This window comes from Rattus norvegicus, chromosome 2 (genome assembly GCF_021556685.1).
Source record: "Rattus norvegicus strain SHRSP/BbbUtx chromosome 2, alternate assembly SHRSP_T2T, whole genome shotgun sequence".
Classification (NCBI taxonomy): domain Eukaryota; kingdom Metazoa; phylum Chordata; class Mammalia; order Rodentia; family Muridae; genus Rattus; species Rattus norvegicus.
Window position 1 is genome coordinate 217,557,376 of NC_141535.1, and position 27,135 is coordinate 217,584,510.

The 27,135-nt window shown below is 43.0% G+C and overlaps 1 protein-coding gene across 51 annotated transcripts in view; it reads right to left on the reverse strand.

Moving 5' to 3' along the window:
- Positions 1-268: 268 nt before the first annotated feature.
- Ank2 (ankyrin 2) overlaps positions 269-27,135 on the reverse strand; it is a 575,390-nt gene continuing 548,523 nt past the window's right edge. For 18 of the 51 annotated variants that reach the window (XM_087627784.1, XM_087627805.1, XM_087627809.1 and 15 more), the window contains 12 exons: positions 20,318-26,548; positions 18,550-18,624; positions 16,430-16,561; positions 15,425-15,568; positions 13,659-13,911; positions 12,079-12,367; positions 9,390-9,482; positions 8,808-8,891; positions 8,530-8,694; positions 7,465-7,647; positions 5,252-5,343; positions 277-2,599 (listed from right to left, as the gene is read on the reverse strand). In XM_087627784.1, coding sequence (XP_087483910.1) covers positions 2,416-2,599; positions 5,252-5,343; positions 7,465-7,647; positions 8,530-8,694; positions 8,808-8,891; positions 9,390-9,482; positions 12,079-12,367; positions 13,659-13,911; positions 15,425-15,568; positions 16,430-16,561; positions 18,550-18,624; positions 20,318-26,548 — 7,925 coding nt within the window. In that variant the 3' untranslated portion in view covers positions 277-2,415. 51 annotated transcript variants of the gene reach the window in all.

Genomic DNA, 27,135 nt, shown 5'->3' on the forward strand with positions numbered 1-27,135 from the left:
TTTCATTTGCTAGATAGCCGCGAATCTTTTTTTTTTTTAAATTTGCCTTGTTGCCCAGTTGAGTAACAGTAAGAATAAAAGTTCCTTGGGGCTGTGGTGAGCTAATCCAGTGCATGCTACCATCTGCCCTCCCCCCAAATATTACTAAATAAAAACACTAAGGGGAAAAAAGGCAATTCATATATTTCTGTTGGCTTCATATTGACCTCATCTAACAATCTCTGATTCTCCTAAAATAGACTGGTCATAAAGAAGGACAAACCACCACTGCCACACTTAACACTTATACATTTTATTTAGTTAAATCAGCCATTGTACAACATTGCAGCTATGTACTGTTAGTGTTGTATGGTTTTCCAATAACTAATACATGCCCTCATAGATATATTCAGTTAGTGTTATCACCATGGGAACAAGATGCTGATTCATCAACTGAAAATTCACTTCTTCTCACAGTATTCAAGTTTTTGATAACACAGCAAAAAAAATCAAAATTGAAGGAAAAAAAGTGAAGAACCATTATGTTGTCACACAGACATCATCTGCACTGCAAATAACACAACAGAAAAGCTTTTCATGAGCTCCGGGTGAAGGTCTGACAAGATGGCCACCATGTATCTCACAAAGGGCTGCCACCCGCCTCTCTCTCTCTCTCTCTCTCTCTCTCTCTCTCTCTCTCTCTCTCTCTCAGTTTGGATGCCAAAGAATACTTTGTTTCTACTCAACCCCCAGAAAGTGCTAGTGCTGAGGACTGCTCAGGAGATTTGGCTGATGGGAAAGCACTCTCCCAGGAAAATTCTTCTCTTGGCAATGTTACTTAAAAAGATGAAGTGCTGTTATTTGTCATGTTTGTGTCTGACATTCCAAGCAATGAGTCAGTTCTGCACACAGGAAAAAACCAGCTAGGACTGGAAAATTTTCAATCTCTGGGGTAGACTGTTTTCTTTCTTTCTTTTTTAATTTCATCTTCATTGAATAAACTTTCTTTAACAAATAACTGGTTCAAAACGTATACTGTTTATATGAATATATTTGTGAATATATTTATATATATATGTTAAAATGCTACACAGCTTCAATCACTAGAGGGATTAGACACAGGGCATGGGGATCACTCAGACTGTCATTGGCCCTTCTCGGAAACAAACAGAAAGTCACACAAACGCACTTCAGTTTCCAAGGGTGTCTGGGTTTCAAATAAATAAACCAAAAAGAAAAAGAAAATCAGAACCAAATTTTCCAAGGATTTCTCAATCTCGTCTGCAAGCTGAAGGGCAGACGTGGCTAGAAGGTGAAAACTCAGAGTGAAAACCATTAGTGTGATAAGAAGGGCTGTGTGTGTGTGTGTGTGTGTGTGTGTGTGTGTGTGTGTTTAATGCTACATGCAGGTTATTAGAGGAAAGATAAACCTGGAGGTGGGGGGAAAAAAAAGAGAAAAGAAACCACTCCAACATGGTGACAGCATTTAACCTTTTGTGTGGTGCATAAATCTTGTTTCCAATGAATTATCTACAGTGCAGTGGCCAGAAGAAAGTACCACCAGTAAGACAGCATGGTTTGCTAAAGCAGCAATGAACACTGGAAAACTACAGTAGTTATAGCTTTTAAAATACCCTGCCAACATGTCCAAAGTCAAAGACACATGAAGGTGCTAGAACACCACCCCTGAGGCTTCTAGCACCAGAATACCTCACCGTTTCCATCTGCTTGCCTGTGAGCCCTTCTCCCCCTCCCTCAGGGTCGCAGTCCGAGAGCCAACGGCTATGGCCAACCAGTACTAGAGACCGCTCCTTGGGATCCTTCTTCAAGATTATGATCCCAACGGCTTTTGGAGCAATGGCTACTCTGGAAGTCCTAAGGACGTGTCTAGGTCTGAAGTGTTCCTTCCGTAGAACTGGATTACCGTCCGATTGTGTTAGCAATCTCATAATTAACCATCATTCAGCAATATCTAGAGGCTTTTATTCCATGGTGCCCAGTGTAATTATGACAGGCAGTGGTTTGAATTTTACTCTGTTGTTCGTCTGAGAATTTCAGCTATATACATTATACATAGATATCCTTGGAAGGATTCCCCTGTCACTTGAAGAAGTCTGCAGGTGAAGTTCTTCTGATTAATGGATTTTCATGGAGCTTGAGCAGAAGCATACAATGGAGGTGCCAGTTCCCAGGTTAGCACGGATGCTCAAAATAGTGGATACAGCATCCGGAATGAAGGATGCTATCTTTGGTCACAAATTAGCTTATAGTTAGAGAGGGGCAGGGAGAAAGGAGGAAAAGTAGATGCTGTGTGTTTGCACAGAGTGGAAATGTCCAGGGATCCCAGTAATTAGGCCACTTCAGTCACTCCTGTGTGGAAACGGGAAGTTGCATATTGAGTGGGTTTGTGGTTTCTGGTGAGACCTGGGCAGCTCCTCATTTGGCCTCTTGCTTTGTGTTCTCTTTGCAGAAATGCCGAAGGAGTTGCTGGAGATCTCGCTGGAGGTCGTCTTGGTCCAGTGCTCCGGGAACATCCTCCAGGTGCTCCAAGTTGATGCATTTCCCCTGCTGGTCCTTCACCACAGCCCTCCTCTGTGTCCTGGCTTTACTCATTGTTGTCCTACAGGAAGCAGACAAGATTATTAGGCTCTTTCTTCCCCATGTACTTCCTGTCTCACCTCTACATCTCCTTCTATTGTTAAGGACAGATATGTTTCTCACATTTCTCATAAATGAGCCTCTCCCATCAGAAAGGACTCACAAAACCCTAAAAATTATATTTTGGAACAAATACTGATTATTTTTTCATCTTGTAGAAAAACTTTGGGTGAAAGACTCTGTGCCTTCGTTTTATTTTCTCAGAGAGAAGCCAGGCCATGACTCATATTTTGGTTGAGCTGCATGGATCTGGAAGATTCTTGTCTACTCTGAAATAACGATCCCACAGGCACCACTGGCATGATCAGAAAAACTACTTAAAATCTACTCACTTCCCACCTGAACTTTGCCCAAATTTTGTTTTACTAGAACCTTCCCAAGAGATCCAGATCTTTAAAAACTGGAATATTCTACCAATATACAATATTCTATCTACCAACAAGAAGGCCTCTGAAGCTTCCCCAGGAGTTGACAAGGGAGGGAAAGAAAATGGATATGACTTGAGAGCTGACACTTCCTGTGTATCCTCAGGACCTCCATGTGCTTAACTCCTGTGCATCCCTGCATGCCAGTGAGCAGTGTTCCCTTCCCTGTCTCCTTGAAAGGAGCTTCTTGAGAAAAGATGCTGTAACTTACTGTTTTATTACATACAGTTCTTTTCTTAGATTCCCCACTTGAAAATGATACTACAATTTGTTCCTTCTGTGTTCTTCTTGCTTTCTACCTGTGAGAATAATGCTTCAACCACAAATATGTGTTGAATATATTTTATGTACTATCATAGTTATAAAAAAAAAAAGAAAAATTGACTTTAGAGGATTTTAGTGACATCTCACTTTTTTTTAAAAGCATTAGATAAGGGACTGGGATTCCTGATCCTGGGTCCATATCTGTATCTTTTACTGAGAAGCAGAGAGGATCTTCAAATCCATCAATAGAGAAGGACCAGCATTTTCCTTATGAATTCCCAGTGTTTAGAAGCTAGAGTTCTGACCATGGTCAAACCTGGAAACACTCACTGGGATGATCCTGGATTCTAAAAACTTACTCCTTGCTTCCTTCTCCCTTTCTCCAAATCTCGCACTCTAGTAGATAACATGTAATTTGTGTTTTTTCATTTGATGGCATATCTACATTTGTTCCTCTTGATGGAATGTTCAAACTTGATTGCTGTGGATGCAATCAGCTTGTGTATTTCTGGTGGTCACCATCATGGCTGCTTCTTTTACTCCACAAAAGGCAAATACCGGCCTCTTTCTGTAGAGGTTAGGAGAAGCCTCATAGCTCTGGTTTGCAGGGCAGGCCTATAGCCTAGTCTGTCTGCCTGTCTGCTTGTGTGTCTCTCTGTCTCTGTCTCTGTCTCTGTCTCCGTCTCCGTCTCCCTCTCTCTCTCTCTCTCTCTCTCTCTCTCTCTCTCTCTCTCCTTTTTTAGTTTTCTACAGATGTATATCATATGATAACTGAAGTGTTATACACCATAGAATTCCACACTCTCTAGCAGGGTGAACGCAAGGTGTCTGTCTCTATCGTTGGCTTTGTGTCTACTACTGTAAAGACACAGGGAGTCAACTGCTCCCCAAATCTATTCTGGTTCACAGATCCTGGAATGCCAGGGTTTGGGAGGACTTTATAGTTTAGTCTGAACAATTGGACAAAAGAGTCAAATGTTCAGAACAGCAGAGACAATTTCATCCTTAATTCATACGGCATTTAAAAGTTCTAGGAGAGCAATTACATTCTTCCAAATTCATAGCTGCTACTGTTTCTCCCTTTTGAGCAGAGGGTTAGCATATGACAGAACCTTTAATTTTGTTCTTCTAATTATTATGTTCCAGAAACCTAAAATAGCCCCCTAGAGTACTATAAATGATGATCTTTCTGCTCTTTTCAATGAGATGAGAAGCACAGTAATAACTTGGGTTCCCATTGTATCTTTTACTGAGAGGCTGAGAGATCTGTGTGAGTCCTGATGCTTACAATGGTGCCAGAGAACTAAAGAAGTGAGAACAAACAGAGAAGTAAAGCCCAGTTCAGGCATTGAACTTGAGATGCAGCGGTCAGGTCACCATGCCTAACAGCTAGCTCCCTTTCACACACACACGTGGGAGAGGCTGCTCAGTACTTGCACAACTCTTACCAAAGTTGCTTTCCACAGCACTCAGTACGATCAGGATCTAGGGCATCACGCGTACGTTCTAATTTCTTGCCACTCACATGCAGAGTAATGAAATTTGTTACTAGTGAAAAGCAGGCACTATCCAGAGCCACAGTCGATGAAGACAGAGCTGGTTTTAGTTAGTTGCCAAGCTAATCAGTGCGCCATTGATTAGATTTCTCTTCACATAATCTCCAAATCTACGAAGCCAGTGGTACACCCCACCTTCTTGACTATACGGGCAATTTGCTTGAATCCAGAAAGTCAAACTGTATGTTGTTATGTCTCAGTATTAATTTGAAGGCATCAGTGGACATTGTGGGAGCAACACACTCATGCCTGATCTGTGCCTTGTCAGATATGACAGTCAGCAGCTCAGAAGGGCTCTGCCCTTTTCTAACATTAGAAACCGTTTGTATCGTGTTAGTTGGCAAAGCGTCACCCCATGCTAACCCAAACCTCTTAATTATTGATCCATCCTCCTTCAGGATTTCATTCTCTACTAAACTGGGCAAGTGGACTTTCATGTGGCTACCTGTGTAACCCAAAGCCTGAGGTAAGAAAAAGAAAAAACAAGACTTGACTCTTAGACCAGAAACTGTAAAACAGTTTACTTCTTGACTAACTGTGGTGATACAGAAAGAGGTATCTGATGGGACAAATGACAACTCCTATGGGCTCATATCGGTATTGAGTTTTATTTAACAATCCCCTTAAAATTCCACTGGTGTCACAAATAGTTTTATACTACTCATCAAAAGCTTTTAACTAACATCTATGCCGACTGACTTTAAATGACTTCCTTGTTTTACCACACCCCTTCTGATTGTGGAGAGCTGAATGATAAAGGACATGATCAGAGACAAAACCAAAAACATTCTACTGTGTATGACTGGAGAATTTACTTTTTGAACATCCAACAAGTCAGATGTGCAGAACTGAAAGTGTTTAAAGAAAACTGGCTTTTAATAAGCAAATATACTATCCTACTTCAGTAAGGCTGTTAATACGATCATCCTTCTTATATTGTTGGTCTAGTACCTGCAGATCAATCCCAGTGCTTTGTGAGGGCCAGGAGGGTGCCCTAAAATACAACTGAATCACTGGGCTACTGTGAGGCCACAGACTACAGCATTTAACTTGAATCTTTTTAAATGTAGACATTTGTATATGTCTGTCTGTCCGTCATCCTTTCTTCAACCCTCAGAGCAGATGTGTTTTGGGATTGAGATAGTTTAGTATTTACTGATATTCACTGCATTTCATTAATGCCTCAGAGAAACCAAAGGCTGCATCCTATAATCAGGCCCAGTGTATTTCATTCACGGAGAATGAATATTTTATAAGTGCATAAGAAGCCTTCATGCTCTACCAGATTTGTGGCAGCTCCTGCCCTTTGCTTTCTAAATCTAAGCCAGATTATGCAGAGTCAAATTAGCTTGCCATTAATCAAAACATTGGCTTTGTTTTGTTTTCCAGAATTCCTGGAGTTTGTAATCATATTGAAAGTCTGTGGTTCTGCCACTAAAGAGCTTTTTCCTAACTATTAAGGATCAGAATTTAAACAACAAACGCTCTTAAAATTAAAATAAATATAATTTTTCTTTTTTCTTTTTTACTTCTATTTTTATTAAATTGGGTATTTCTTATTTACGTTTCAAATGTTATTCCCTTTCCCAGTTTCCTGTCCATCAGCCCCTTAACCCCTCCCCCTCCCTTTCGATATGGGTGTTCCCCTCCCCATCCACGCCCCATTACCACCCCCCCAACAATCCCCTACACTGGGGGTCCAACCTTGACAGGACCAATGGCTTCCCCTTCCACTGGTGCCCCAACAAGGCTATTCACTGCTACCTATGTAGTTGGAGCCCAGGGTCAGTCCATGTATAGTCTTTGGGTAGTGATTTAGTCCCTGGAAGCTCTGGTTGGTTGGCATTGTTGTTCATATGGGGTCTCGAGCCCCTTCAGCTCTTTCAGTCCTTTCTCTAATTCCTTCAATGGGGATCCCATTCTCAGTTCAGTGGTTTACTGCATTAGCCTCTGTATTTGACATGTTCTGGCTGTGTCTTAATTTTTCTTTAATGCTCATCATTGAGGATATTAGTTAATAAGGATAAGTTCTAACAGGGGAACCCATTCTGCACTAGTATATATTTCCTTATTTATTTATTTATTTATTTATTTATTTATTTATTTATTTATAGACTACCATTAAAAGGTCCAGACTGGCCTGAACTCATTTAGTAGAATACACTACCTTTGAACTTCTGACACCCTGCCTTAGCCACATCAGTGCCAGTGTCCAAGCCTATGCCATAACAGCTGGCTTTATAATTTGACAGACATAGAGAATCTTGCCCCAACTCGGGAGACTCTGACCCCACCTCAGCAGGAATGATTCTTAGCAGTCTGTGTTTCAAAGAGCCCTTTGGGGTGGCACGAATGAATACCACTGGCATGAGGAAATATTACTCCATCACACAAATTGTTCAAGAAGGAAACCTGGTCTTTTGTGTTACCCTAACACCGTCCATGGATCTGTGCATGAAATGAAGCAGTGACAAATGATTTTCTTTTTGAACCCAAAGCAACCATGAAATGCACATGAAACATACACAAAGGAGACACGAAAGGAAAACAAACACAAAATGAACCAATGCTTCTTTCTGTACCTCTTCAAAGTCCTCTTTGGCTGAAGGAAGGTCAGTGGCTAAGCTAGAATCCCCCAGGCTCTTCTCCATCCGTTCTCCATGAACCATTGTTGTTTTAACAACTTTGCTGACTCTACGGCCTTCTACTGGTTCCGCCTGAAACTGTGAGGTACCAGACACAATGCTGGGTTCGGACAAAGTCACCTAATGATTGAAGGACATGTGACAGACAGTTCCCAGTGGATAAAATGGAACAAATGATGACATTTTCTGTGCTGTGAAATAAAATGTTTACAATACTGGCTTTCTAAAAAGTGGCAATTGGGAAGAAGAGATCAATTGATCCCTTTGAGTATGCACAGCCATGGCACGGAGCTAGTTAATGGGCCACATGAGTAAAAACTTACCAGCCAATTTCTAAAAAGCTAATAGGTGCAGTGTAGACTGGCAGCCTAGGCTTGATCTCTTTCCCACAATTATTTCTTTTGCAAGATAAACTCGACCCCTGAAGGGAGAGCTTGAAAAGTTATGAGAGACAAAGGGGATGGCTAGATGGCCTCAGGTCTATAGTCATACAATTCTGAAGATATGAATGGATGTAGGACAGTAAGACTTTCAAATTGTGTGTCTAAGAGAAGCAGTGTGTGTGTGTGTGTGGGGGGGGGTGGTCTGAAGCCTTCCAACAGGAAGTGAAACAGAAAGTGATAAATTATAAAGCATGGAGTTTCAGACCATGCTTTATATATATAATGTTGATGACCCCAAAATGCAGAAGTTTGAGTATCAAACGTATCTAATACACGACCTTTGGAAGGCTGGTGTGCCAACAGGGCCCAAGCACTGTAATTCACTTAGACACCATTTCTTTATGACACACATCTGGCCAGAAAAAAAAATCCTAAAATTTGACTTCAGATTTTTTATCAACTATGAAGCATTCACAGCATAGAGATGAAAATAATCGAACAAAGGCAATGAGAATAATGGCCACGTAAAATTGAGATTCAGGAGGAATGAACACTCTTTTTTTCCCCTATGTTTTGTCTTTCTCTATGAAATAAACCCTGTGGGGCTGGGTGGCCTCACCTCTGACAGCTGGGTGTCACTCTTCAATACCACACGCTTTATCACTTTGGAATAGCTGTCCCCATCCTCAATGTTGACTGGCTCCTGTGGCATTCCCTGCATGGTAATCTCCTCCTTCTCTGTGCCATCAGAGGATACGTACCGCCTGATAATTTTCCGGGTAACCTGAAAGACATTTCATGAGTCTATCTCAATTTTGAGTTATGGTTCCACACTAGGGATAGCATTTGAAAAGGAAGAGTGGGGTCAGCCCTTTACAGAGAGCCCCTGGCCAGTACCTTCTTCACCACAGTGTGCCCGTTCTCGTCGACGTATTCTTCCTCTGTGACTGTCTCTGGGGGAATGTCAGGCATATCGTCTCCCTAAACAGTAGGAGAAAAGTGTTACTCAAGTCTCTGGCGCTGTCCCGAAGAGCTGCAGCCAAGTGGTTTTAATGTGAGAAATGTTAGAAAAACCAGACAGACGTCATGTCGAGTATTGCTGAGATGCAAAATCCTGTCAGTTTGATTAATAAAAATTAAAACAATTAAGCAGGTGGATTAAAAAAAAATTACAAAAACGTCATGCGTAGGAGGATCTGAGCAAAGTTAGGTAAATGTTAATCAACCAACAAAAATGAATAAGCAGGAGGAGAGACAGGTGAAAGCCAAAAAGCCGAATCTTTCTTCTGCGCGCCGGCTCTCTAGGAGGAAGGCTGCAAACATCGTTGGCTCTGCGTTCCCTTATATACGTGGCAGAAAGATAGGAGCCACCTTCCACACATGCACTACCTACAGAGCATGCTCAGCCTCTGTTGTTCTGGGTCACTTAGTGAAGGACAGAGCTGTCCCGATGACGTGCAGTAACGTAAGAGTGGATACCTGAATGATCACTCTCCGTCGGACCACCCTGGTAGTTACCATGGCCTCCTCATCAGAGCTGGCCTCCAGCTCCCCTAATTCCTCTGTTAGCTCCTGGTGGAAGCATGTAAGAGTCATTGTTTTTTGTTGTTTTGCTTTGCTCTTAAAAATATTTAACCAAAACTTTTCGAGAGATAGGATCTGACTTGGGAGACCACCCTGACCTTGAACTTTCCTTCATCCTGTCCCAGACTCCCCAAATGACAGGTTTACAGACCTGAGTCACCACGTGTGGCTGCATTGTTTCGCCTAATTTGCTATCGAATGTCTTTACTATTAGTTTCCGTGTTCGTCCATATCGTATTCTGAAATTTTATGCTGGGGGAAAAAAGGCGTGTGTGTTGATCTCAAGCCTCAACAAGTATGCAGTTTCATTGCTTCCAGAATCAGAGTGAAATTCTGCAACCTGAGAGCTGTTGGAAAAGCTGACTGTCAAAGTTGGTCCTAAGGATACATGCTTCCCACATGAGTCTTTGTTCTTGGGAAATAGCCAGGTGCAAACACAGGGCCTAAGTCACACAGTAGACACTTTGGATCTGTGGGCCAGTCCTGAGAGGTCCAGAATAGAGCTCTTATCCCACACATGGAGCAGTACATACTTGTACCTGAGCTTTCTGAAGGTAAGACGAATTTCCTGGAGATATTAGCTAATGGTACATTTTCCTGGCATCAAAATTTGTAGGCCTTGGGGTTGGGGATTTAGCTCAGTGGTAGAGCGCTTACCTAGGAAGCGCAAGGCCCTGGGTTCGGTCCCCAGCTCCGAAAAAAAGAACCAAAAAAAAAAAGCAACCTCCACTATTTGGGGCTGGAGAGATGGCTCAGCGGTTAAGAGCGCCCGACTGCTCTTCCAGAGGTCATGAGTTCAATTCCCAGCAACCACATGGTGGCTCACAACCATCTGTAAAGAGATCTGATGCCCTCTTCTGGTGTATCTGAAGACAGCTACAGTGTACTTATATATAATAAATAAATAAATCTTTTAAAAAAAAATTTGTAGGCCTTGAATTATATTAGATTAGTTTTTCAAAGAAATTCAGATAATACTCTGATTTAAGAGTTTGATCCAAAGCCGGAGACGAGGCTAGGAACACAATTTTAGATCAGAAACTATGTCTTCGGAGTCATAACTTTCAGTTCTTCCCGATGGACCATGACTTCCTCCCTCCTTCCACTCTTATTCCTCCATCCTTTCCCCTCTCTTCCCCTCCTCTTTCTGCTCTCTCCCCTTCTTCCCTTCCAAGTGTTTTGACAGCATCTTGCTATGGTCTACTCCAGGGTGGTTTTAAAATCATGACCCTTCTGCCTGGGACTTCAGGGTCCTGGGATGACAGGCACGGACTCCTATGCTCAGCCTGAAGTGACATTGGTTTTGTTTTCGAAAGAAAGGAATACATTCGACTAGCTTAATACATTTCAAAATACCCAAGTTATAGCTCTGCCACCTTCTCTTTGAAAGGAAAACATCCAAGTTAAAAACCAGATTATACATTAAATACATTCAGGAACCTACCGCCCGGCAATATGCTTAGATGCCTTATAATAATGTCTTTAAAAAATATCTCGCAACACAAAATGTCTAAAACTCTCACTCTTCAAAGGAAAGCAATTTCTAACTTAATGAGAAACACATTAGGATTTGCTCAGTCTGCTCTCCAGGCTTCTCCGGGGAGAGGAGTTGTGAGGAGGAGCAAGCTCCTCAGCCAGTGCTGAGGTCTGTGGACATCTAGACCACATTTGGGGAATTCTGGATTCAAAGCATTTCTTAAGATGGCCTGCACCTCTGCTTACAACTTTAAAATTCTCTTATGACAAACTACGTGTCATAGTGCACTCTCAGGCCACTGGCAGGCATTTGGACAACAAAAGATGACAACAGGTTTAGGGACAGTGTTTTTTTTCTAAGTTATTACTAAGACCAATCTGAGGAACCCTAACTGGCAAAGTGCACTGGCAAGATGGTTCATTTCTCCAGCAGAGGCACTTCTGGACAGACTTGACCTGGGTCTCCACACCCCACAAGGGGGCAGGAAAGGACTAGTTTTGACCTCCACACATCATTGTGCTGTGTACACCGTATATAAACACACAAACCTAACCCCCCACACACTAATTTCTTTTTTTAACACAATTGTCCATTTGCACTGAAGAGCATTTGGGTACTAACCACCCCAGATGTGTCAATGCAAACACTCATTTTGCTCACAGCCTGCAGGCCCAGAATCACGCTGGCACTCTTTCAGCAGATTTGCTCATCGCCATCACCACTGTCTCACATGACTCCAGTAAATTTTCAAAATTTCCCATGATGCTCCCAGTACAACAGCTAACATTGGAACTGTATACCATTTTCCCTAGACTTATTAGCTCTCAGGGGTTTTCCATGTCCAGTTTAAGTTATGTGATAAACCATTATAGTTTAGAACTTAAAAACCGGGGGGAGGGGAATGTTTGCCCAGAAACCGGGAAAGGGAATAACACTCGAAATGTATATAAGAAATACTCAAGTTAATAAAAAACAAAAAAAAGACAACAACAACAACAAAAAAACAATACAAAATGTAACAAAAAAGAAACAATAGAAAGAGAAACCAGGAAGCTGTGTAACTTTGTCATAGGTAAGGAAGGGCTCACCCAGGAAGGAAGGCCTAACCTTTTGAAAAGCAGCGTCACCATCCAATTTTTCAAAGACCTGAGGCTGGTCGTCTGTTGACTCCACTATGACCAGGCTGGTTTTCCTTGGAGAACTTTCCTCTTTGGGCTCAGAAGCCTCCTCAGGTTCTTGGACAATTGGAGAAGCATGTTCGCTAGCCACTGGAGTCTGGAGACAAGGCTTTGCTTCCTCAGGAGGGGTGCTGATGTCCTCAGGAGTCTTACAAAGAGAGTCAGGAATGACTGTGGCCTTCTGAGTGTCTTCTACTTCTGCCCCTGGTGTGGTCACACTGCAACAAAAAGGCCAATTTACGACGAAAGAACATTGGAAAGGAAAATGAAATTTCTCTTTGTGTTAGCCAAGATCCTATGTGTGTATGCACACATAGTGCACACAAACACACACACAAATGTATAAATGTGAAAAATAGAGGTTTATGTAACAAAGGTTTATAAATGATGCTTTCGAAGCAAGCAAGAAGTTATCAGAATGGAATAAACCTTTGTTAGTGTAGTTAGTGTAATTAGAAATAGAAAGATGTGAAATTGCAGGTCTATTATTTGATGGAAGGACCTGTTGACACTGACACTTTCTAGCAGTTTTGAGCAATTCCCACACAGTCTTTTAAAACCTCAGTTTCTAAAGAAGAACATCGTAGCCTTTTCTGCTCCTTGCTTTTATCCAGCAGTATTTTATCCTGTCACCGAAAACAAATTCCCCGAATGTCTCTCTGGTGGTCCTGGCCTTCCCCCATTTTCTTTTTCATGTCTCTCTATTTTTTAACCTTTCCTGTCTGTTCTCCCTTGAAGTCTATGGGCAGGTAACAGAGGATGGTACCTACAGAGGAAGAAATCATTTCAAGTCTGCTTCTCCTCGTGTTTCAGTGACCAGACAACAGATCTCACTCAATAGCGATGGAAATACTGGGTTCTGAACTCTTGACGCACCTAACATTGCTTCTTCTGAGCTCCCGTCTTCCTGGATAGCCATGCTTCTCTGGCAGCTCATTCATTTACCTGGTAAAGATCTGAGCTGAATGATGCTCTAGGGTCCTTGGAAGTAAACAATGCCTCTCTATCCACACTTTTTACTCCATCCCACCTCATACTAATGGGCTTGCATTCTGTGTACACAATCTACATTGCACTGATGTTTTAATGCTTAGATACTACGTAGCTTTGCTGAGGCACCATGTGGAAGCATTCTGACGAGCTAAGAGTCCCACAAGTGATGGTTGTGTTCTGGAAGGAGTACGCTGCAAAGGTGAGTCACAGGACTATCTCTGGCCTCTGATTCTATTAAATAAGTCACACGTGTGTAGTTATCATGATATCTAGATGTGGAAATGGAGATCTGTGGCATTTTTGGATCGGTCAAGGTCACAGAACTAGAAGTTAGCTCAGGTAGAATAGTGTCACACAACGCTGTCACAACTATGTATCTGTACTGTTAGTTTTTCTACAACACAGCCCTGTGAGACGACTGGAACTTTCCCTTGTAGGCCTTGCCCCCTGTCACAGCTGTCACAGCGGCTACTTCTCTGCAGCTGCATTTAACAGACTTTTTTTGCTGAAACTCACTAGTATTCCTGCTGGTCTTGCATTTTCCCTGAGAAATCTTGTTGAACTAACTCCTGGTGCATTTGGGGAGACAGTGCTGCTGCTGGGCTGTCCCCCTCAGTTTTGGGGATGCAATCCTGAAATGTGGAATAACCAACAGATATGTCTTCTTCAGAGACCATGGGTGGGTGGTCACTAGACTCGCTTTCTTTGGAAGCCTCCTGCTCCTTCTTCTCCTTGACAGCACAGAGCTCCTCTGGAAGTACCGAAAACCCTGCAGGGGAGAAAATATCCATGAGTCTCACTTATGCTGGGTAAGGACCATTATGTTCCACACCCTGCTATGGGACCATTATTAGAAAGACGAGCAAGAGTCGGTGCCTGACTTCACCATGCTCATTACAGAGGAGCATAAGGAAGTCAGAGAAAGATGCGTCGTGATGGGGCCATAGGTGCCAAAGAATTGTGGGAGCACTTCCTCAGAAAGTGTCAGCCTAAGGATGAGCAGGCATCTCCTGTGACAGATTTCAAATGGTAAGAGGAATCCTGACTACTGGGGTTCAGTACTCTTTTTACGTAGACATTCGTATGCAGGGCTAAGGAATCTCATTACATCAAGAGCAATGATGAGTCACTGAGAGGTCTAGCAGTGGGTAAGTTATGGAGAGGAGATGAAGAAAGCAAGAAGATGGGGTTGAAAAAAGAGAAATTAAGTATTTTCATCAAACGCTATCAGGTGTGAAGGAACTTGAACACTGGGGATTTGGTCATAGGGAAAGCATTACTGGATGGATTGGTGTAGTATCCAGAGATCTAAGGAGAAAGGGACGAAGCAGGACATCTCAGTCTCTCTCTTGAAGAGAGAGACAAAATGGACAGAGAAACAGAGCAGACACAGGGAAGGAGCAACTTAGAGTCAGAAGAGCTATTCGCTTTAGTTTTCTTTCAAGGACAGAACTTTTAAGAGTGTGTCTCAATGGCTTTAGACATGGTTCCAGTGATAAGAGCCAAATGGATACTTGCAGAAGGGAAGGCCTTGATTAACAGAGGATGAGAATCAGCAGAAAAGACGTAATAGCTTTAGCCAAGAAGGGAAGGTAGTATACTGTGACAGGAAGGAATGTGGAGTGTTTACTCAGATACCTTACCTTAGAAGAGCTTCTGGTAGAAAATGTGGAGATTTACTTATAATCCCATGTTTCTAGCAAATCTGAAGTTAAAACTCATCATGTAAGAATAAATAAGAGGAAGAGAAATGGTGAGGATTTGAAGGAAGAACTGAAAGTACAAATCCAAGAGGAAAGGGAAAGGAAGAGTCGTGAGAGGGTGGAGAAGGAGGGAGAGACCAAGAACAAGTGAGAACAAATTCAGTATAAATGAATACTTATAGTTGACAGGGACACAGGCTCCAGTGCATATGAAGAATTATTGGTTCAGAAATGAAGAAGGAAGCAGGATGCTTAAATATTGTGATGCTTAGAAACTGCATAGCTACTGGTTATGATGTGTTTGTTCAAAATATAAAACTTGGTGGTTAAAGTAGATTTTAAAAGTGTCAGTATGAAAAGTGTTCCCTAAGGAACTGAGGAAAAAAAGAACTGGATGGCCACCTATGGCAAGGAGACAATGAAGAATGAACAGGGGGCCACCATGGGCTGAGAGAGAACTGAGGTGGCATGTAAACAAACACATCATCGCCAAAGGCTGTAGTTTGTTGCCTAAAAAAAAATGAAGGCAGTAGGTCCAGCTTTCGTTTTAACCCCTATCACCAAGAAACATCACCTGACCTTCACTGTGGTCCAGCGTAATGGTTTGCTCCATTTCTGCATAAGTGCGGCCCATGCGCTCCTGGAGGGGCTCCGTGTTGGTCTCCAGGAGATGTACAATGTCCATCCTGTTGATCTTGGTGAGGCATTCGATGAGGACAGTATCTAAGACATTGGAGAAGAGGCAGTCCTTACAACTCAGAGGTGCTCTTTTTAGGATTTCTTTCATTCGGTTGCTTTACTACATTCTTGGTATTCAAATAAGAACCTGGCAAAGTCTAGCTAGGACCTTTGTAAACAGGCAAACAGTGACGCACACAGCCTGTACCCTACAGACCCTCAAGGCAGAGTTGCCAGACAGGACCACAACACAGCCCAAACTGGAATCTAGGTAAACATAAAGACTTCAAGTATATCTCAAATACAGTGTGAAAAATATTTATGTAAAAGGTATTTATTGATTATCTGTTTTCAAGTTTATTCAAGTATCCTTCTGTTTCTAAACAAACAAAAGAACAAAAAACACAAAAACAAACAAACAACAACAAAAACCCAGGATTGGCTATGAAGATCTTCATGGAGAGGTGAAAGAAAGCACTGAACGTTGCAGCCGCTGTGGTCCATCTCATTTCTTATTTTTGTCCACATGAGATCATAATATCAGTCATCATATAGAGTATCCATTTGGTTCCCCTCCCCCACACACCTAAATTACTAGAGAGGAATGTGAACAGGAATGTGACGTTATCATAAGTAACTACACACTGTGCCCGCTAACCAATACTTTGAAACTGTTAGGTCTCAGTGAACTTTCTGTTGGCAGCTGATATCCTTTCCAAGTAGTTTATATTGCTCACAAACATACGGTAATGCAAGATTTTTCAGGGATCAAGATAAAACTGATAGCAGCTTGCTCTCCTTCGCTGACATGGTTCTTAAAATTGGTGACTGTTGACAATTTCTCTTGCTGATTTTCTAAGAGTGGGATCACTGGGTGACCCACTTCTACCTGAGTCTCCCACCTACCTGTGGCATGCTTCCCATCTCTCTCCAGCCAGTACTTGAGCAGTGCATGACTCTGATCTTGAAGGGAGTTGGGGTTCTCAATTCGAATTTGGTGAATTTGCTCCTCAGTGAAATCCAGTTCCCTTGCTAATTCTAGAACAATAACAAAAGCCTGCATTATCAACACAATGAGTTCAGGTTTCAGTCTCAATACCTTGTTTCTTGATGTGTAAGTAATATATGGCCTTCTGCTATGAGCAATTTGAATTAGCAGTGACTCACATACAAATTTGATAAACTAACACTAACTAACTAACTAACTAACTAACTAACTAACTAATTCTCACTTTCGCTCAGTCTCACTCTCCCTTAAAAGTGGATATAAAATTGATTAGTGTCATTGCAGAAGTAGTAAGGGTAAAGGGAAAAAATGTGAATGAAGATCAGACCATCATCACTTGTTGATATTTTTAACCAAGATAATGAAAAATAAATGACTGAAAAACAGGAGAAACAGAGCATTTTTAACTTTTATGAATTTTTAACTCCTATAAATCCCATTTCTGGAAATGAATACAAACACTTGTTGTAGGTAACTTATAGTAACTTTTTTCTTGATTTGATGTGCATAAAGGAAAGGCCTTGGAAGCATTAAACTTGTGTAGGGTAGAAGCCAAACAATTTCTTCATTTGGACATAGCGATGTCCATCCTAGCACTTAGGAGGCAGAGGCAGGTGTGAGTTCGAGGTCAGCCTAGTCTACATAGTGAGTTCCAGTACGACCAGAACTTCATAGAGAAACCCTGTCTCAAATGTTTTGCTTACTAAAGATTTTTTATTCTACTATTAAAATTCTATATGAATACTTGATGCTTGTGCATGCTATTCTAATGTGTATATACCATTGTATATAAAGCAATCACTTCTATTAACTGATATCTTTCAATATTAAAAATATTCTTGATCTAGTAATTCTGTTTTAGAGATTATTTCATTTTTGTTCTTTTGTTATGTTTGGTTATAAGGTTTACATTTTCACCAATTTTTCTATACCTCCCACATTTAGTATGTGTATGGAAGCATACATATTCAAGGAAAATAATGAATTTCTGATATGCCAACTGGAGATATTTTGGTATCAGTCTTTCCTCTAAATCCTCCAGGTAAACATCTGGTGAGTATTTCAATATTATTCTAAAATTACTAAAAGTTAGAAAATAGCTATTCCTACTGCTTCCAGTCATTTGTTCAAAATTATCAATCATCTTCGAGAACAAATGCTTATTTATTACCAAATATTTAAGAAACATGGGATAGTAGTAACTTTATACCCTTTGTCTCAGTGAAACATATCAAGTGATTCATAAAGAAACACATCAGAGTTAAAAATGGTAAATAGGAAAGTAAGCAAGGCTACAATGTTGCCTACTATTAAGTCATGGGCAGATGAGAAATACATTTTAAATTTGTAAATCAGTATTTGTACATAACAGTACTGATTTAGAATTCACCTTTTAATAGCTCACCGAACATATACTCTATGCTTCAACACCCCTACCTCAAAAAAAAAAAAGGTCAGTGAACCATCTCCCTCATATATATTTTACCATTCACCCAGAGCATATGTTAGTAACTATTTACTGTGAAAGACACCTGATGTCAAGCATCGAAAAGAAGCCCCTCTGGTGAAATCTTGAATGCTATGGAAATTGCTGGGCATGGTAACTTATATCTGTGTTCCCAGGACTGGAGCAAGAAGGAGATTAACATGAATTTAGATATGCTTAAGTGACATAGAAAGTTCCAGGTTGGCCAGGGATACAGAGTGAGAACCTGTCTCAGTAAAACACAAACGAAATACTATAAAATTGAATCTAAGAATGTTTGAAGCCTAGCCATTTCCCCCAAACTTAGCTAACTATATAAAAGGGGCTGGGTAGATGAGTTTATTCCCTCTTCAGATCTCAAGTTCTGAACCTCAGAACCTGCTGAGAACCATCTGCTCAGGCTGTGCTATTAGCTGTTGCAGTCAGATTTTTCTTTGCACGACTCCGTACAATCTTCCTCAAGAAAAACAAAGGAGAGAAAGGAAAGATCTTTAAATGGTTGTCTCTGTAGAAAGCCTGGGTCACACCAATTACCTGTCCAGCTGAAGCCAAGGTGATCTGCAATGTAAGCCAGCCTCTCTTCCATCCGCTCCTGCTCATCCTGGGGATCTATAGAAGGTTAAAAATAGAATGGCCAAAGAGTGTCTGGGACAGAAGGGGAACCATAGTACTGATCATCCAAGAAAGGAAGTCACTCGGTCAAATATCTGATAGTCACACAAATCAGCTATCATGGCTTAGGTCATATGAAGTGGTGTGTTTTCTGATTCTGGGATAAAAAGGGAATGAATCCCATGTGGTGATTTGTTGAAACCATCTGCTTCCATATCCCTTTAATGAAGACTTGTAACTGAACAGAGTGTCTAGTTATCTCAGGACTTTCCTTTTGTGATTGTGAAGGAGAAGAGGAGGAGGAAGACAAGGAGAAGGAGGAAAAAGAAGAGGAGGAGGAGGAAAAGAAGAAGAAGAAGAAGAAGAAGAAGAAGAAGAAGAAGAAGAAGAAGAAGAAGAAGAAGAAGAAGAAGAGGAAGAGGAAGAGGAAGAGGAAGAGGAAGAGGAAGAAGAAGAAGAGAAGAAGAAGAAGAAGAAGAGGAGGAGGAGGAGGAAGAGGAGGAGGAGGAGGAGGAGGAGGAGGAGGAGGAGGAGACAGTCCACCAAAGCACACTCACTTGACATATGAAACACCAGAGAAACCACAGATGGGATACAGAAGTAGAGTAACTGGTTGGACTGTAGTCCTCATGCCTATGGAGGTGACCATCACCACCACGTCCTACCTGAAGGAATGCACTAAGAATTATCTTATACCTGGACTTAATCTGAGGCCAGGAACAACAATGTCCTATTGACCTTTGGAAGAAGGCAGGGCAAAGGCACATGAGCTTTGTAGATCCTTGCCAGTGGGACATTTGCTTCTGAGGCAAAGGTTCTGGCTGTCTGTTTCTAAACAAAGTCATGGAGTACACACTCTCACAAACTAGAATTTATCCAATTCCCTTTTAACTGCTGTGGACTGCTGGGTAGCATGTGAAATTCTGCCACCCACATAGGGATAAGTCTTCATTTAGAGACAATGGAAGCCTGAAGGTTACCTCTCAAAGCCACCCATGGTTTCCTTGTTTAAAAAAAAATTCAATCCCAAAAGCCATCATTCCCTCACATCATGCAGAGTTTGAGATTTTGTTGTCTGCTGAATCTCGCCTGAGTATTTCGCTGTTCATTTTTACCTCAGGTTTGTTGGACTAATTTGGTTCTCATGGATATCGGAAAGCTGACCTCTTTGAATTGAAAAACAGACCCACAATAATTAGAATGTCTGGATGTGAGAAATTGTTTTGAGTAAAGGGCCTCCTAATCATGACAAAGTTGGATGTACCGATTAAAGTACACACAAAAAAATTAAAAATTAGAGCCAATTGGCCTTGTGCTGTGAAATCCACATTCTTGTGTGTAAAAGCAAATGTATTTAACTGGAGGCTAAGCCTGGAACATCAGAACAACAAAACTCAACGCTTGTATGGCTTTACGTGCAGCAGCCAAAGAAAAGCGAGGGCCCCCGTTGCTTGGTTACGTTTCTGGTTTGGATAAGCATTCTCATTACTCAATCTTGAGATTGTTTCATAGACAAGAATATACAGAAAAAGCACAAAACACAAAGGGCTTACACAAACACATTAACCACTACAGAAAGCTTAAAGAAAATGAGACATAAATCACAAAATAAAACAAACATTACCAAAAAAAAATCTATATCAAATTTATGACATGCGTAGCACAGGGATTCCCAGTGGCTGGCAAATACCTTCAGCTCGGTCATGGCCATTTTCATCAGGGATGCGTTCAATCATAGTCTCAATGGACTCATCCCAAATGGGCCTTGTGTCAAAGATGTCCTCAGGAGCTGAGTGCTCAGTGTCAACAGGTGGCAGATTCTCAATGACTGACACTTCCAGGGCACTGCTACTTTCGTCGTCTGAGGGTGGCTCCTGCTCCCTTTCTGACTGTGTAAGCCTGTCTACTAATTTGGAAGCCTCATCACTAATCTCCTCAAAGAATTCTATGGAGTTCCGGTAAAGGTCAAAGAAGTGCTCCCTACTCTCTCTTGTGGGGCTCGTGCCTGTCCTGCTGGAAGATGAGGTGCTTCTGCTCTTCACTGGCAGTCGGGATGCAAAGAGCTTTGGTTTTGTGGCCCCTTCTTCTGATTCTGACTCAAACTCCTCTGCCCTCTCCCTGCTCTCTGTTTCTGTCTCAATGTAACTTCTGGCTTTCACTGGGCATTTGGTCTTAGCATCCAAGGAGCTAGCGTCTGATTCTGACTTGCTTCTACCATCTGGTCCTCGGCTTAACACGTCTTGTCCCTGGGGGACACCTGTCTTCTGGAGAGATATGTCTGGATGGGAGGGGTGCCACTCAGTTCTTTGGGGGGGTGCTTTGATGGGGATTTTGGACTTTGGTTTTGCCCCATCCTCCTCACTCTCCCCATCCAGACCAGATGGGAAATCATCAGAAAATGCACTCTCATCCTCTGCAGATGGAGGGGCTGACACTGAAGTGGGGAGAGTCCTGATAGGAATCTGGGGTTTGATTTCAGCAGAAGGCACGTTTTCCATGGGTGCAGTAGGGATCTCAATCACAGACTTCTGTTCCTCGGGAGAAGAATCTGGGGACTCATCATCCCGATCCGAATAAACAGACCTAGTGACAGTGGAAAAGTCCAGCTGACCAACAGGTTCGGGGAAAGTAGGGCAAGATGTCTGCTTCACAGTGCTTAGAGAATCACTCCACTGCATGGTGGCGGGCTCCTCGGCCACTGTGGATACAGCCTCTTTGGTGGGTGTTTCTGTGGAAGCTGAAATTACCACTTTGGAGTCAAGGTCAGCATCCGAGGCGGGTAAATCCTCTATTTCCTCACTTACATCATCAGGAACTAATTCTCCTTCGTCATCCATTGCTTCTTTGGGTCCTGAGAGTTCCAGTGACTCACTAGTAGTCTCCGTCTGTGGAGGCTCAGCCCCAGTGGCCCCTTCCTTCAAGTCTTCAGAGATAGTCTCTTCATTGGAGTCTTGGCCGATTTGGAAGAAGTGCAAACTTTCATCCGCATAGGACCTTTTGGTCATATCAATAGCACCACTTCGGGTCATCTCAAACAGCTTTCCTTCCTGAAAGAGGAATGGATTTTGTTCACTTGTCGGGGTCCCCTCTTCAGTTGGAGTTCTAGCAGGGGTGGTATCAGGGGTGGTGCCCTGTGACTGTCTGTCTACCATCAAACCAAATATCTTCTGCTCTTCCTCTTTCACTCGAGCTTCAAAGGCTGCGTCATCTTCACGTATCTCGCTCCAAGAGTCAGCATCCACATCCGTTTTGGTGATGATGACTTTGCTTACTTGTTCACCAGTCACTACTGGTGCGTTTGGTGTCGTGGGTGCTACAGACAAGGGGGGCTCATCAGACTGCATTGGCCACAGAGCACTTTTTTGCTCACATTCAGTGTCTAGGTCATGGCCCTCACAATTAGATGCTTCACCTGAGTCCGTTCTACTAGAGGAGCTGGTCATTATGACATCCTCAGGAGAGGATCTGATAATAACAGAATACACTTCAGGTGAATGAACAACTGTAGGATGACAGGTATCTGTTTGGAAATTGCTGGGTTCACCAGAGAAAAAGGATGAGGAAGCAACATTTTCATAAGGGCTGGTGATTTGAGGATGAGAATTTTCATCAGTCTCGGCTATATCAGACACTGGACCGTCCATGGCAAACCTTTCTGTGTGAGTTGTAGTAGATGCCTCTTGAGTAGGACAGTCCTCTGACATGCTCTCCAAAACTGGGTCAGTTACTGTGACCTCTACTTTTACAGGGGAAGATGGAGAAGATATTTCTTTAGCTGATTCATTTTCTTCAGGTACCGCACAATGAGACGAAGAAGACAAGGACGAGTGTTCACTGGGAAGACTTGCTTGTGTAGACTCCACTCTGGAAGGATCAAACTCTCTTTCTTCAAGGTCACTTCCATGAGTATCCTGGAGAGCTAGTGAATCGTTATCAATGGCCAGGGGCTTATCAACATCATGACACTCTGGACTCTGAACTCCTAGGGAGACAGGAGTGGCTGAGTTGCTAGGACTCACAGCCTTACAACCATGGCCATCACAGGCTTCTAACTGAGGAGTCTCTCTGTTCAGGTCAGCATGAGACCCATCGGCACCATCAGCAGAATGAGTCTGACTGTCTTCAGCTAAGTGTGATTTGCAATCTTTGTCTTCTTCTGGGTTACCCGGGTCTTCTTTAACCTCCTCGTTCATCTTGAAAGTATATTGCTTGGGAACTATGGGCTGGAACTGTGCTTCTTCCGGGCTGGAATTAGAGTCTATGCTGGATGGGAGGGGAGATGGAGGTTGCACTCGAATAACTGGCTCTGTCAGAAGACCTGAGTCCGCACCTTTACTCAGCTGTGTCAGCTCAGGTTCACTCTCTGAGGAGGAAGAAGCCTTTCTGCTCTCTGAAGTCACCAAGACAGGGACGTCACTCTCACCCTCTGTGCTCCCCATCTGTTTCTGTTCGTCCACTTCTGCTGAACAGTCAGCATCGGGGTCCGAGGATGAGGAGGATTCATCTTGCCTGGGCTCTCTTTTGTAGTCCCTTTTTTGCTTTGCTTCTTGCTCAAGTTCATCAAACGTTTTAATTTTCGTTACCATTTTGAACATTTCCTCTTCTGGTGTGAACCTTTTTTTCTCCCCGTTTTCAGAGTCATCCTCCTCTGCACATTCATGAATCACAGCCGGTTTGGGTGTACTTGAATCTGAAGGTTTGGGTGTGACCTCATAACTAACTTCTTCAGAGCTGGGGGTGTCAGGGGAGAGGGGGCTTTTCCCTGAGCTCTCCATGAGTGATGTCTGCTCTAGACTGTCATCCTCAGCACTGCCATCGGGATCTCGAAGCAGCCGAGAACGCATGGAAGCCACTTCAGCAACAAGATCTGTTTTGGCAATAGCTGCAGGGAGAGGAAAGTGACTTGGGAGAATTCCTGCCTTCATTTTAGGCTCAACTGGGCTGCTTTCCAGGGAGTCCCTGCAAGGGGACTCTTTCAGGGGACTTGGTTCCAGAGAATCGGGAGTTTTGTGTGAGGAGTTATCTTCTAGCACAGGGCTGGCTTCTAGAGAGTCTTTGTGGCTGACTGCTAATGATTCATCAGCCATTGGGCTGAGGACCTCACTATCCCGGTTATGGAGAGGGAGTTCTAGCCCTTGGGGACTTCTAATGACTCCCTGGGGTTTTGGTTCTGTTCCCTCAACTGTCTTGACAGTAGCATCAGATAGTGGGAAGACCTTTGTCACCTCTGAGGTAGCTAAGGATTCCTGAGTTTCACTTACTGCTTGTGTCTTACAAGCTGAACTAACAACTGGGAGCTGACTGTCCCTGCAGGACCCTTCCTCAGTAAGTGCCTGGCATGTCTCATTTGCTAATGATACACTGTGGCTGCCAGGGCAGTCCTCTTGTTTGGAGCACACATCTTTGGGAGGGACTTGGGTAACCTCCTTCAGAACATGCTCTGAATCCCCAGGGACCCCAGCACCTTGTTTTTCAGAACTATCAGCAATGTCATTGGTTATAGGAAGCTCTTTTTCTGAATGAATGTCTGTGGGCGTTTCTACCTTGATAGTTTCCTTGGCCTCTCCAATTTGTTCCTTACTTTTCTTTGGTGAGAAAGAAAGACTCTCTGGACTTGTCTCAGGAGTTTCCGCTAGGCCCTCATGTTTGTAGCTCTCTTCTGAACTGATCTGAGGTGTGCCTTCCATCAAGCTGCCACAAGGTGAGCCCGCTATCACTTCCTGCTTCAGGCTTTCCGAACTGCCACCCAAAGCCCCACTCTGTAAAGACAGAGCTGGGAGGAACTCATCTTTCATGTAATCTAGTGGAAATGTCGTGTTGAAGGGACTCGTGATTACTTGGTCTAAATGAATCTGAGCCTTTTCTGTGTTCTCAGTGAGGCGGAATTGTTGGTATTTGTCATTGTCTTCTAACTCTTGCTTGATGACGTCAGAAAAGTCAGTGGAGGTTTTCCTGTCTGGGCTGATCTGGAGGTCCATGTCTTCCTGCTCATCCACAGTCTTCTCTTGAAGGGTCTCAGCCCCACGATGGCTTTCTTCTGCTGCTGCCGCCGCCACTGCCGCCGCCACCGGTGGAACTGCCTCGGGTGTTTTAGTAACGGGGGTTCTCTCAAACCTTTCTCTAACCGGATCTTCTGTCCTGAGCCCAACGGTGATGGTGGTAGAACGGAACCGTCTGGATTCCATGGCTCCCGTCACCTGGAATCTCTGGCCACGTTTGGCTGTCTGATTTTCTATTCTCTGGGTTTCTCTCTGGGTTACAGAGTGGCCTTTTTCTTTTTCTACCCGACTTTTACTTTTGTCTTGTGACTGTTTTTGTTTTGCTGATTTGTGCTCAAAGAGTCCTGTTTTGTGTTTAGATGGGTCCTGACCTGACTGGAAAGCTTTCATGAGCTCCCGGACAGACATTGTCTCCTCAATTCGTTCAGTTTTGGAGGTGGGCGATATGGGTGGCTGTTTTTCTGTCTTCCCTGGAGACACAGGTAGGTGCTTTTCATGTTTCCCAGTGGCAGACCCAGGTGCCTGCTTCTCCGGGGTTCTTATAGAAGGTGCACCGGGAGAGCGCTTTTCTGTTTTGCCAGGTGACACTGGAGGATGTTTCTCTGTTCTTCCAGATGATGGCACAGGTGGACGTTTATCTGTTTTGCCTGAAGGTGACACAGGTGTGTGTCGTTCTGTTTTTATAGATGACACAGGGGAATGTCTTTCATTTTTGGTTGAGGGGGAACCAGGTGAATGTTTCTCGGGTTTACCAGAAAATACTGGTGAATGTCGTTCGGCTTTTGCTGAGGGCGACACAGGGGAGTGTTTCTCATTTTTGCTTGATGGTGACACTGGTGAGTGCCTTTCAGTTTTTGCAGAGGAAGTAAGGGAAGAGTGCCTTTCCGTTTTAGAGGAAGGAGAGGACTTTGAAGAGGGCGACACAACTGGGTGTGTCCTGGGAGTGGTCTTTTTGGGCACATCCTCTTTGCCTTTGACTCTGACTGGCAACTTGCTTCGACCTTTCTGCTCATCCTCCACTCGCTTCTGAAGAGCCTTCACTTTGTCCTTTATGGAACCAATAGGAGTTTCTTCTATCAGAGGAGAGGTGGCCTTGGCAGTGGGAAGGGGTTCAGGGGCCAGGCCCCGGTCTTCATCTACTGACTCCTCTGAGCTACCTTTCTTAAGTTCAGTCTTTTCTTCGCTGCCTTGTGGGCTTTCCTCTTTCTGTTTCTGTTTCTCTTTTAGTTTCCGCCGCACTGGCTTCTTTATCACTAGGCTCGGTTTAACCTGCTTCTGAGCGCTCTGTTTCTCCTCTGCTGGGGAGGTCTTGCCTTTATTACTCTCAGAACTCTTGACAATGGCTGAAGCCTGGCTTGTCTCCCCTGACTTTTCTGGAGCTGTTTGTGGCTTCTTTTCATGAGTACCCGTGTATGAATTTAGGTCATCTGTGAGGTAGTTCACTAACCCAGTGGAGTCCTTCTCTACTTTGGTCTTGGTCTCTCTGTCTACTCTGACCTCTACACATGGGTGTTCAGCGATTTCTACCGGGGCATGCTGCTTGGCCTCTTCGATTTCCTCATCGCTGACAATAACCCATTCCTCCTCTAGCTCCCGCTCAGACTGAGAACTCCGCACACTGCCTTCGTCTCTCATGTACGTTCCACTTCTCAGGATCGCATTCACCTTCTCTAAGTCCTCTTTGACTCTCTCTACAATTTCAAAGGGCTCGCCTGGCTCCTCTTCACCAGCCTTTGCCAGCTCCTTCACTTTGATGGAACCTGCCTTATCAGACACATCTGTGGTCAAGATGGCCGTCATTTTGATCAAATCTTGTTTCATCTCAGAAACTTCAGAGAGCAAGTCCGGACTTGCTAAGACAGGAACTTCATTAACCAGATGGCTTTTCAGGACAGATGTTTCTGTCGACTCTGTCTCATCATCTTTGATGTGAATGAAAAACATTGAAAGTAAAATGGAAATCAAAAAAGATATTGGCAAATGTAATCAGGACCAAAACAACACAGCGTCTTTTCCTGGTGGTGGGAGGGGCAACAGAATGGGCTGGGAATGGTGGATCCACAAGGTCTCAAGGTACAAGAGCAAAGCAAGGCTAACGGAAAAAATAACTGAAAAGGAAAATGAGCAGGAAATAACTTGCTTAATTTTCTCACTGTAGCACATTCATACATACAACAAAGCTATCACAAATACTCAAGACATACATAAAAAAAATCACAAATCAAAAAGAAAGAGCGCAGTGAAATTACACAGAGGCATCTCAAGATTGTCCAGATATTACAGATCAATGTCAGAAAACAAAACAAAACAAAAACCATGGGGAAAACATAAGGAAAAAAAAAGCATTAGAAATAGCGGAATTTTGATTTCCTCCCCGAGAAAGCCAGTAGGAGCAAATTCAGACTCGTACCCAGTGATGTTCCTACATTGTAAATCCCATAGGTCTGGAATTCAGTCAGCACAGTTCTGTCACCTTGCAGCAATGGCTGAAAACACATCTGAATCAGCT